The sequence below is a fragment of the Macrotis lagotis genome, chromosome 5 (genome assembly GCF_037893015.1).
Source record: "Macrotis lagotis isolate mMagLag1 chromosome 5, bilby.v1.9.chrom.fasta, whole genome shotgun sequence".
Classification (NCBI taxonomy): domain Eukaryota; kingdom Metazoa; phylum Chordata; class Mammalia; order Peramelemorphia; family Peramelidae; genus Macrotis; species Macrotis lagotis.
The window spans coordinates 257,982,663-257,995,557 of NC_133662.1; the positions used below are offsets into that span (position 1 = coordinate 257,982,663).

The window sequence follows — 12,895 nt, forward strand, 5'->3', positions numbered from 1 at the left end:
AGTGGGGACCTCCAACAAGCAAAAGTTAAGTTGTTCCCTAGCAACCCGAAGTTCCCCAATGTAGTATTTTAAGTCACTGCCTAGGTCCTTATGGGAAACTGGAGGAAAGTCCTCTTGCCTGATTATGGGATTGGGTATAAGTCTTTTCTATATTTAGGATCAAATATGAGCTCTTTTAGACATTGAAAGCACATCATAAACTAGTCTCAATTAGGTAGGTGGCAAAGCAGATAAGAGTTAGGAAGACCTGAATTTAAATCCAGACTCAGATACTTCCTATCTGTGTGACCCTGGTCAAGTCACTTGATCTCTATCTGCTTCAGTTTCCTCAACTATAAAATGGGGATTATGATATTATTTACCTCTCATGATGGTTGGGAGGGGCACATGAGATAATATTTGTTATTGATTAGCATAGTGTCTGCCACATAGTAAGCTCTTAATAAATGTTTTTTTTCCCTTCCTCCCCACTCCCCCTTCCCCAATCTTCTTAGACATCACTTCCTTCCAAATACTTTATGATTCAAACATATTGGTCTGTTCCTGATCCCCTATTTCAGAGGGATTTCTCTCCTTAAGTCATCATTTGTCCCTGGATGCCTCTGCTGGTTCAGGGCCATAGTTAGAGCCCAGACACATCAGGCGCCAGGAGAGGTTTACTCCAAGTCTCATCTCAAGTAGCATCTTCTGCAGGCCAGCTGTCCTGAGTCCCACTCTAAGGTTACCTTGTACAACTATGAACCCATATTTGTCTATGCTGTCTCCCTCATTAGAATATAAACAGGAAAAATTTCATTTTTGTCTTTGTATCTCTTAGCTCTTAGAATAGTGACTGGCACCTAATATATATGAACATATATATATATAATATATATTATATATTCTTATATTTCATGTATAAAAAACTCCATAAAATCATATATCTAGAACTAGAAGGGACCTCAGAGATCATCAAGACCGACCACCTCATTTTACATGTAGGGAAACTAAGGTCTTCAGTGGAAGAAGTGCGACTTGAATAAATTCATATAGATTTTTCTCAGAGATACCCTTCTTGTTATAACTATTTAAATCACTCCTGTGGTTCCTAGGAAGAATCGATCATGCAATTCTGTTTTTAAGAATGGAAAAATTGGTCTTTGGACTGAGATTAGAAGGACAATCTAAAACTAAGGGAACAATATTTTTTCTTCTCATGAAACTCCTGCCTTCCCTGAGGGCTGAACCCATTGTGCCGGCCAGCCATATTTACAGCCAGTCCCAACCCAATGAATCAAGTAGTCCAGGGAAACCCTACCCTAGCAGATCCCCTTCTCAGGTGGGTAGCTTCAGCCCCCATTCTCTCTTTCTTGTTTCTCAGTAGGGCAGTACATTTCTCACTGTAGACTAGGATGCTGCAATGGCATAGATGATGATGAGGTCAATTGTCATGGAAGCCAAGGACACAAGAGTCTTTAGGTCTCAGGAAGGAGAAGGAGCCCAAGATGGTGTGGGACTTCTGGGTCCACGTTTCAGGGCAGCTGGGAGTACGGGGTGGCCATGGATCAGGGATGAATTTGGAGACAGACAACCTTGGTTTGAATTTCTCCTACTACTGTGTGACCTTAGGCAAATTCCTTCACCTCTCTTGGCCTCAGTTTCCTCATCTGTAAAGTGAAAGATTTGGGATTTTTGGCTCTTTCTAGCTCTCTGACTTTGCATCATCTTATGACAACTCCCAGAATTATCCCAGACAGCACAGGGACTCACCCAGAGGTATAAAAACTCAGACAACAGCCAGGACCAAAGATGTTCATTACACTTGGTAGCTGATCATCAAATTAAGGTAGAAAACTGCTTGAATAAGTTAGTTAACAAGTATTTATTAAGGACATACTATGTACTAAGCTCTAGAAATACAAGAAAAGGAAAAGACAATCCCTGCTCTCAGGGAGCTTCCAGTCTAATGGACACAACATTGATAGAGAGCTAGCATCAGGAAGTTGTTCAATCATTTCAGTCGTGTCTGACTCTTCTTGATTCCATTTGGGGTTTTCTTGGTGATGATATTGGAGTAATTTTCCATTTCCTTTCCCAGTTCATTTCATAGATGAAGAAACAGAAGCAAACAAGGTAAAGTGACTTACCCAGGATCACACAGTTAATAGTGTCCGAGGCTGATTTGAACTCAGGTCTTCCTGACTGCAAGGTCCCACCTAAGCTCTATCGACTACACTGCCTAGCTGCCCCAGATCAGGAAGGCCTGGGTTCAAATCCCATGTCAGATGATGATTAGCTTTGGGAGCCTGGGCAAGGCTGTATAATGGGGAGGTTGGCTTTGGTGGTATCTGAACCATTTTTGTGATGCTCTGTATGATCTATGATCTGAATCTCCCCCTTACCCCTATGCTTCTCCCTTTATATTCAGTCTGAAGATGTTTCTAAACACACTCATATTTCAAAGAAAGAAGAAAAAAAAAAGAAGTTGCTTTCCTTTGTAGCAACAGGATGAGAAAGTGCAAGGTTTCCTGTTATGTGTATGTGTGTGACAGCTGTTGATAGTAGAGGGCAGGAAATCTGCCTAGTCCCTCCAGGGTGACCCGAGTGCACCATCTGAGCTCTTTCAGACTCAAGTGTTGACGGGATGCCATGGTGGCCCCTGAAACATGGGAGACACTGTGGAAAAAAGTCTAGAAGGACCCCTCACTCCTCTGGACGAGAGCCATTCCAGGAAGAGAGGGGATCTGGTGGAAGTCTTGAATGGTGAAAAAGTGAAATTTGATGACACGGAACTCTCCAAGATTCTGCAGAATGGCCTGGAGAACCTCCGATTGGAAAATTCCCTGACCGATGTCATCTTGTGTGTGGACATTCAAGAATTCTCCTGCCATCGAGCGGTGCTTGCTGCGGCCAGCAATTATTTCAGGTACCTGATCCCCAGAGTGAGGGTTGAGGATGGCATCTCTTTGAACAAAAATGGATAGGACACTATCTGTTGTTGGGCTTTGAAAATCCCCTGAGAGGAGATGCTAGCAGAGAAGCCCAGAGATGGTGACCCCAAAGTCTTTTTTGCAGACTAAGCCACAGAAAAATCACAATGTTAGGGGTAGCATTTAGATGGAAGTCAAAGTAGTTGTAGAGGAAGATGAAATGAATTGAAACTACTGGGTCTTGCAGAGTTTGATTGGGTTGGTTTTTATCTTGGCCCAATTATTTTCTTTGTTCTCTGTAACAGTATTTTAGAGAAACAGGTTGTAAAACAAGTCCCTTCTTTTTTTCCTCCAACTTATAATATGAATTGCTGAGGATGCTCTAGGCTACAGGGATAAGAGCTTGAACTGACTTTGGATTCATCAGATCCTGACTCTGACACACTCTATTTGTCATTTCACCTTTTCTGGATCTGAACGTCCTCTTTGGGCATCTGACTTGGTTGCACTAGATGGTCTTTATTCTCTCTTACCAATGTAGATCTATGATCCTATCATTAAGAGGTTTGGGAGGGATTGTGGGGAGCAGAGGGAGAAGGAGTAACTTCAAGGTCTCAGAAAAAAAAGGAGGCTGCTGAATCTTTAAGTCACAATGTATTATCTGTCTTATCTTTTAGCCTTATTTCTCTCTGACTGATGGACAGCCTTCATTTTCTACAACTGTCCCCCATGTCCAGGATTCTCTCCCTCATCCTCTTCACTTCTGGGCTTCCTTCAAGGACTGGCTGAAATTCCACCTTTTCCTTCTCTTTTAAATGCCTTCCCTCCATTGCTTCCCTCTTTATCCTATATTTATTGATTACACATAGCTGTTTGCATGTTCTCCCCCATTAGAGTGTAAGCATCTTGAGAGCAGGGACTGTCTTCTGCCTTTCTTTGGATTCTCTACTCTTAGCCCAGGGCCTTGAGTCATGGGAGCTACTTTAAAAATGCTTGTTGCTTTGACTGAACTGATAGTAAGATCCATGGGAGCCTCGATTTAGAAGCAAAAGGACTTGAGATGTCATCTAGTTAGAGGACTTTAGGATTCTGGCTCTAGAGCTGGAAAAGACCTGCACGGTCACCACATCCACCCTTCTCATTTTACTGGTGGGGAAACTGAGGCCCAGAGAAAGGAAATGACTTGGAACAACAAGATCATAAATATAAAGCTGAGCAAGACCTCAGAGCTCAGGTAGTCATTCACCTGCATTCTACAGATAGGGAAACCAAGGCCCAGAGAAGGGAAGTGATATTCCTGAGGTAAGAAGGAAAGCTCGATGCTGAAGTCAAGCCTTCTTTTCATCCCAGTGTGCTTCCAATACAAACCACAAGGTGTTGTTCATAACTGGTGTCCCAGTGTCCCTTGGCAGGGACATACCTAAGGCTACAGAGTATCTGCTTGAGTCATTGCCATGGAATGTCATAATCCTTCTAGACATCAAAGGAAGGGATCTTTACATTCACTATCTTAGATTATAGGGAATAGAACAATTTTTTAAAGTTTTAGTTGAATTTGACTTTAATTAAAGTTCAATGATAATCATCCCCTTCTCCCTTCATTGAACCCTTCCTTATAACCACAAAGGGATTTAAGCCAAACTGACTAATATAGGCCAGGTGTTTGAGGTCATACTTTATATTTGGCATCACTGGTCCCTTACCTCCCTTCTGGGTTTAGAACATCAGCTGTCCTCTGAGACCAAGATTGGCAATGACAGTTGTTCAGAAGCTGCCATGCAGTATTGTCTTCATTTACATGGTTCTTGCCAGGCTGGTGTTGCTTCCTTCCCTCCATAGTAGTTCATACATATCTTCCCATTAAATCAACTGTAGCATTAAACCAACTTCCCATCAAATCAAGAAATCTTCCCATCAAGCCAACTTGAGCAAATGACACATTTGAAAAACCCAGTGGAGCAGGGTCTTCTCATAGCAAACACTCAAGAATATTTTGCCTTATGAATGACATGAAAGACATTTTCTTTGTTAATTCGTTTTTCATGTGATTGGGAACAATGGCTACTTCGACATCCATGGATAGAGTGGGGGATAAGAGCATCCATATGGGAATGATTAGTTACTGCAGACCTCAGAGACAAGTTGACTACTATTTTGGGTCTCCAAATTGAATTTATCATCATTGCTGGAAAGAGCAAGGATAGCAAGGGCTATGCAAAGAGAGTATTAGTCTGGAGCCAGAGGATCTGGGTTCCTTTGACACAATGCCTGTGTGACCTTGGGCAAGTCACTTTCTCTCCCAGGGCCTCAGTTTCCTCCTCTCTACATGAGGAGGTTGTCTGGACAGCCACGGAGGTTCCTTCCAGATCTGGGATCCTATGACCTCCCTGACCCTCAGTTTCTTCATCTGTAAAATAAAGGGATTGAACTAGTCTTAGAATCTCATATTCCTTCTGATAAATGTTGACTATCATTGCAGCCTATGATCATTCCCTTCAATGCTGCAAATTTCAATCCTTCCACCCCCATTTTGTATGATTCTTCCCTCGGTTTTCTTCATTTATCAGACATAGCCATGTAGCCTCCCGCTGTTTCTGTGTTGTCTCTCCTTTCTACCCAGCCAACCCACTTCCTTTTCCAGTCTGACATATTCTCAATGATGCCACATGCTATTTATTGCTGGAAGAATTGTTCCATTTCCTGTCTGATTGTCGTCCTTTTTATTTTCATCCACAAACACTCTTGAATTGACAGGAAGTGTGTGAGAGCACTGGACTTGAAGAAAAAAAGATAGGGGGTCAAATCCTGGCTCTTTCTGACCTTGGCAAATCAAACAATATTTCTGGGTCACAATCTTCTCATTTGTAAAATGAAGGGTTTGGTTTCAACCCCTTAGCTGACTTAGCTATATCTCATGCCTAACATTAAGCAGGTGGATTTTTTCTTCAATAACTTTTCAGTTTTATGAGTTGATAGGACTTCAAATCTTCCATTCATCTCTTATAATGCAGGGACTTTTTCTTTCATGAAATTCCCATAAAACACAGCAACAAAATGAATGTCTTTTGTCCATTTTTCATTTCTTCTGAGTGTTCAAACAATTTGGGTTGGAGCTGTTACAATTGTTCACATCATCTCATTTCTTGAAATTGGGTGTTTACTTGGACTTTAGATAATAAGATTGTTCATTAACAACTGGTTCTAAAATGACTAAAATCCCACCTTTTGCAAACTGCCTTTCCCAGTCCTCCTTAAATTCAGTTTCATCCCTCTGAGTCTTTTCAGCCATTTATCCTGTCTATAGCTTAGAAAATTCTGAATCATTAAATGAAGAAAATATTTATGAGTATTCTTCAGGTATGAAGCATCTCTAGAGTTTATCTGCTTTTGCATTTTTTTTCCATTTTTTGACCCTAAAGTGATGTTTTCTAAAATAATTTTTCACTGTTGTCTTCTGTGCCCATGCTCAGGTGAAGTCATTGAATGGCAAGATCTGGGTTGATCATGTATGGAGGATTTTGTTGAATTTTTCATAGAATTTCTCCATATTTTCATTTCCTGCAACGGATGTGGGTTCAGACCCAGAACCCCCAAACTGTTTGTTTATGCTCATCTAAAGGTAGCAGGACTTTATGGGCCTTAATATGCTTCTTATCTTCAGAAACATGAACATAAAGGTATCTAGTACACAATGAAAATTAGTCTGACAAAGAGATGAGTCAACCATCCCTCCAGTGTATTGTAGTTTTTTGATCTTCCAGTTTCATCATAATAATTTGTCAGTGTCTATGAGGTTCGGTTCCTCTAAAAGTTTGTGATCTTGTTGGCCATCGCTTCTAAAGCAATAAGATTTAAAATGCCTAAATGATCTGAGCTGGTTGACTTTCAGCAACTTCAGTCCTAGGGCATTTGTAAGCTAGGGCCCATGGGTCAGGAGATAGATTTAAAAGGTCCCATGAATTTATTGAAAACATTTTTTGAAAACTTCATTTCATTAGATTTGATTCCCTCTGTCATTCTCCATATTTTAGTTTATTGATGATTGTGAGAAAAGTTCCCTAGGCTCCAAAAGAGTCCTTTTGGACTCTTTTTTTAAAAGAGGACCACAGTGCAAATAAAGTGAAAAACTCTCAATTTAGCCATTTTCCTATGCTTCCTGAACTATAACTATAGGAGCATAATTCATCCCCATCCTCCAGATGGTGACCTCCACTCTACTTGCTCAGCTGTTCCTTAGACAGCAGGTACAAGTCAGTGGTGGTCCCATGGCCAAAGCCCTTCTAGTCAGAGATTGTGGTACAACTTAACTCAACCTCTAAGAACCCAAGATCATCTTCAGTTATATCAAGCACTGGAGTAGGATATATGTAAAGAAGTTTTTTGTTTTTTTTTAAGAATGGTCCTTTGATTTCATTAGTGTAAGGAACTTTCAAAGAAGAAACTTCCTCTCCCAGATGCCTCCTGGCATCTGTTCCTCCACTTGCAAGGTTTCTCAGAGTCTTGCTGGGGGGCACTGAGAGTTAAGTGATTTACCTTCAAAGTTGACTTTTTATCCTCTGTATCAGGTGTGTGTGTGTGTGTGTGTGTGTGTGTGTGTGTGTGTGTGTGTGTGTGTATGTGTGTTGTTGTTGAACCCTTTGGCAGCCTCTGAGGAAACTTCTTTACTTCTCTAAATAGTATTTTAAAATAATTAATGGAAAATATAATTTTCAATTAGAAATTAGTGAAAATAAGATGTACTCTCTTCTAAGGGTACAAAGCCTTTGAAAACTATCCGGAGACGCCCTGTTCTACATTATGTTGACATTAAAAATTCATCTCGCACTTTTAAGGTTTACTTTGCAGATATTATCTCATGTTATTCTTACAGCAACATAGAGTGGAAGTTGCTATTAGTATTCTCATTTTATAAATAAGGAGACTGAAGCAGGCAGAGGTGATGTGCCTTGTCTGTGGTCACAGTGTCTGAGCCAGGATTTGAACTCCAGTCTTCCTCTCTCTAGATCTACCTCATGCTGAGCTCAATCTCCTATTCATGATGATGATAATGATGTTTTGTCCTTCCAAAACATCAGGTAGGTAATGCCATGACAAGCACATGAATTGGGTTTGATTGAAGGGAACTGTGCTGTCACCAGTCTTACTTTCTCCTCCAGAGCCATCTGGACCTAATGATCAGATATAGATCAAAATGATGGAAATTCGAGGCAATCAGGGTTAAGTGACTTACCCAAGATCATATGGCTATCTAGTGCTAAGGATCTGAGGCCAGATTTGAACTCAGGTCCTCCTGACTCCAGGGCCCATGCTCTATCCACTGCACCACCTAGCTGTCCCTAGTGTTTTGGGTTTTTTTTTAACTTTTAACAAATCAGGTGATTTATTGGTATAATTTGGTAAAAAATGAGTCTGGAACAGCATATATCAATCCACAAAGAAGGAAATGGGCTGGACAATTCAGAAGGCAATAGTATGAAGGGCTCTCCTATTAGTGTTAATGAGATTAACCCAGAGGATGGGATATTACTTACTTCTATGTTTAAATAATATTTAAGGAAAACATTTCAGACATTTGACATTCCATGTTTTGCTTTACACGTTGTGAGCTGAAACCTGGGTTCAAATTCTCCCCTTAACACATACTTTGACTGGATGAACCCTCACATTACTTAACCTCATTACTTCTTTGAGAAAGAAGGAGCACTTTCAATAGGCATTGGAAGAGGGAGTTTCCCTATTAGGAGTTCCCCAGAAAAATGAAATCACAGTTTGGTCCCCCCCCCAAAAAATCCAAACAATAAACTATGTCCTGAAGCTTTGAAAAACTGTAATCAAAAGATTAATATTTTATGCATTTTATGTGTGTGTGAAAATGGTTGAAATATTAGATACTTTCAGGATTCTGGCTTCTTGAACACAGAAACAAAAAAAAAACATGAAGGAAGGACTCTAGGCTATTATTCAAAACCAGGAAGGAGAGAAGTTAGGGAGAGACTGTGGAATGGCTAATTATGTGTGTCTGTTTGCCTGGGGGCCTGTGTGTACAAATTCCCTCTAATTCCTGATTAGTCATGAAGGGATTTTCCTTCTATTCTTCTCTTCAGACTAGCTGCTTAGACCTCTTATCTTTGGGCGCCCTAGAGGATATGGTTCTAGCCCTAATGGGCATGGCCCCAGAGGGATGTGATGTTTAGGTCCTAGCCTCTGTCTCTCAGAATCTTAGGAGAGCAGAGGGCTAGTTTCCTTTGAATGTCATGTTCAAAGAGCAAAAATGGCCCTTCTGCCCCAATGCTTGTAGCTGTGACCAGGGACCTTCTGAGCTTGTGAGGTAGGAGAAGCACAACAAAATCAGCTTTATTTGCTGCTTGTAATACCACAAACTAAAACTAAAAGACAAACAAAAAACCCCAGAAGGTAAACTTGTCCAGGGACGACTCAAGACTGCTTTCTGGGGGTTCATTAGCAACGAGGTGATACAGTGGATAGAGTATCCACTCTGGAGTCAGGAGGACCTGAGTTCAAATGTGACCTCAGACACTTCACAATTGCCTAGCTGTATGACCTGGGGCAAGTCACTCCTAACTCCATTGCCTTAATTAAATAAAATTTAAAAAAAAAGAGTGAAGGACAAACATCAGCCCAGTGGTCATGCCCCCAATCATCCTCCATATGGACTGGCACTCTCAAAATATGGATAGTCTGGTTCTAGAACCAGTCAGGATGGGACCCAAATCAGGTCCAGAATGAAGAGAATAATGAGCCTTTGGCACAGAGAGATACTTTTGACAGCAGGAAGGAATTCATCCCAGGTTGACCAATGTTGGTATAGTTCTGCCCTGGGTCTTTTAGACCTAGTAATTGGGCAGCTAGGTGCCACAGTGGATAGAGCACTGGAGGATGGAAGTTTGAATCCAACCCCACACTAACTAGCTGTGTGACCTTGGGCAAGTCATTTAACCCTGACTACCTCACATCCAGGGCCATCTCCAGTCATCCTGATTCCTATTAGGTCTCTGGACCCAGATGGCTCCAAAAGAGAAAGTGAGGCTGCTGACATAGCACAGCACCCCTTTACTCAAATCCAATTCATGAGCTTGTCATAGCATCATCTCTCTGTTATCATGGTCTTCTTCCATAATGGAAGACAAAACATCAGACTGAGTAATGAGAATTTATTTCTCTCAATCAACCAACTGAGCAATAAGTATTTATTATGATTCCTACTCTCAAGGAACATAATTCTAAGAGGAGATAAAATGTAAACTGCTTGAGGGCAGGGATTGTTTCACTTTTGCCTCTGAATCCACAGCATAGTGCTTTACCCATAATAGATGTGGAAAAATATTTGTTTATTGATGGAATGATATCAGGACAAACAATTTATAGGGATTTAAATATATTCAAAATACAATTTAAATACAGGATGATTTTTTTTTTGGAGAGAGAAATAACAATCAATCAATAAACATTTACTAAGTGCTTACTATTTTCTGGGTGCTGATGATATGAAGACAAAAAGAAAAATAGCCCCTGACTCCAAGGATCTGGGTGATATCAGGAAATAATCCTGGGAAGGGGTCCATTATAAATTACAAATTACAAACTCATAAGGAATCAGAAGTGTACTATGGCAGTCCCCAAAGCTAACGCTATCTTAGACGACCTTAAGAGAGATGTAGGGTATGGAACCACATGATTAACCAGTGCTTGAAGCGCTATCTTCAGTTCTGGAGAGTGTTCAAAGGAGGGCTACTGAAAAGTCTTGGGATTAAGTACTGGAAATGTTTAACCTGGAGATTAAAAAACCCCAAAACATGGCGAGCCATTATATGGAGAAGGGTTGAGACTTGATTATGCCTGGCAACTGAACCAGGAGCAATGGGTAGAAATGGGAAACTTCACAGTTGGAAGTGTCCAAACATATAATGGTTGTCACAGTTGGAGGTGTCCAAACATATAATGGTTGTATAGTGGGTTCACCCTCACTGGAAAATTTCAAGCAAAGACTAGTACACTTTTGGGAAGATGTTATAGATGAACTCTTGTTTGAGTTTGAATCTTGATGGTTTCTGAGATTCATAATAACTGGGGAAATCAGTTCTTTGTTTCTGGGAAGGAGCCATGGTCTTGGTCTGGGCTTCATCAGACAAAAAGAAGAAAAACAAAAAACAAAAGCCGCCACCAACAAAAATTATGTCTACGGCACAGTTTGCCCACCTGACTCTGACCACAGGTAGGCGTCCTTATTTGGCCTACACATACCAAGTTAGGATTCAAGACCAAACCAAACTGACTTTCTGCCTTTTCCTCATGCAAGAAATTCCATTTCCTATCTCTAATGTTTTGCTCTGGTCTTTCCTCATGACTGGCATTGACTTCCTCTTCACCTTTGCCTCATAGAATTGCTATCTTCATTGACATAAAGCCCAAGTAGCCCTTTTACAAGAGCCCTTTCCTATCCCCAACCCAATTTCCAGGGCCCTTGCTCCCCAACTCCCTCATACTTATTCTGCATTTCTATTTATTCTTTACTCCCTTTGAAATCCCAACTTCTGGAGAGTAGAAATGGTTTCCATTTTGCACATAGAAGGGCTTAATGAATGATTCATTCGGTCCATCCATTCTGCCTCTCTTTCTTCACCTAGCCTGAGAGGGCCTGTAGTGTTCCTTAATTAATGCTTGCTGATTGACTGATGGATGTTTATCTTCATATTTGCCCCAACATTCCCTCTAACGCTATAAATAGCAGCCAGGGCTTGCTCTGCTCTTCACAGCCCAAGAGTGATTCTCAATCTCTCCTCCCCACTGCAGCATCATCTTTCTGGAGCCAAAGACGCCCCCCTGGGGAACCCTGGTTCAGGAAATATTCTAGTTTGGCAGCGGAAAGTTTTTCATGTAGAAGAGGCCTTAGCTTTGTTCTACTTGGGGGAGGGGGGTGAGGGAAGGCAGGGAGGAACAATGAGTATGTTTCAAAGGGGCAAGTGGGGTTTTATTTAAGGGAAAAAAATATCTTAGCAATGAGTGCAATCCAGAAATGGAATGAGATCCTTTGATTGGCCATCTAGAGACAGGCCTCCCTTCTCCCCACTCCTGCTGGCCCTAGCCGTGCAGATTCTGGGTCAGATTCCCCCAGGCTCCCCAACTGTCCCCACTGTTACTCCAGACACCTCCCAGCTCCATGCCCCCCCTCCCAGCAGAGGTCAGATGCCCCAACCTTGTGGCTGCTTCCTCCTCCCCACCAAAACCCCAAAATCTAGAAAACCAGGAATGAGGGTAGACAGGTTTGAGGGTCTTGGTTTTTCTCCTGTTTTAACTTCAGAGTCTGATTCCTTTAGGACTGAGACAGGGACCCTTTGGTGTTTTCACAGCTGCTGGGGCAGACAGTCTTGTGGCCAAGGCTCTGGTTCAAACTTTCCCATTGACTCACTCTGTGATTATTGGGCAATTTACTTGCTCTTGGCCTGTTTTTCAGCTGTAAAATGTGGATCCTAATAGCTACCCTTGATTTCATAAGAGTCTTGTGAGGATCAAGGAGTCACTGTCTAGAAAATGCAGAGAGCCCTGCAGGGAAGGGATTTTGGTCTCCAACATCTATAGGATCCTGGGATTTAGAGCTGGCTGGGACCTCAAAGACCACCAAGATGAACCCCCCATATTACAGATGAACAAACTGAGACTAAGAAATGATGTGCTTGGGGTCTCACAGTGATGTCTTGTATTTCTAGATCTATGCAGAGGTACCCAAAGCTGTGTTAAAAACTGAATTCAAAGCAAAAATTTCTGGCAGCAATGCAAAAACAGGGAGAGTGGAATAAACTGACTGATGCACCATTTCAGCCCAGGCCTCCTCAGAGTTGGTGTGGCATAGGAGAAAGAATCCAAGAATTGAGGCCAATTGAATTCCAATCCTGTCTCTATCACTTACAACCCATGTGGCCTAAGGCAGCTCACCTAGTTGGGGCACGATTTTTTTCACTGGTAAAATA

The 12,895-nt window shown here is 41.5% G+C and overlaps 1 protein-coding gene across 8 annotated transcripts in view; it reads left to right on the plus strand.

The window, feature by feature from the left end:
• The window catches only part of KLHL6 (kelch like family member 6), a 94,929-nt gene that overhangs the window by 56,185 nt on the left and 25,849 nt on the right, over positions 1–12,895 (plus strand). Inside the window, exon 1 of one of the 8 annotated variants that reach the window (XM_074189496.1) lies at positions 2,349–2,905. The exons of the other annotated variants lie outside the window; for them this stretch is intronic. Within the exon in view, the coding sequence (XP_074045597.1) occupies positions 2,646–2,905 (260 nt within the window). The 5' untranslated portion in view covers positions 2,349–2,645. Of the gene's footprint in view, positions 1–2,348; positions 2,906–12,895 lie in introns of those variants that run through there. 8 annotated transcript variants of the gene reach the window in all.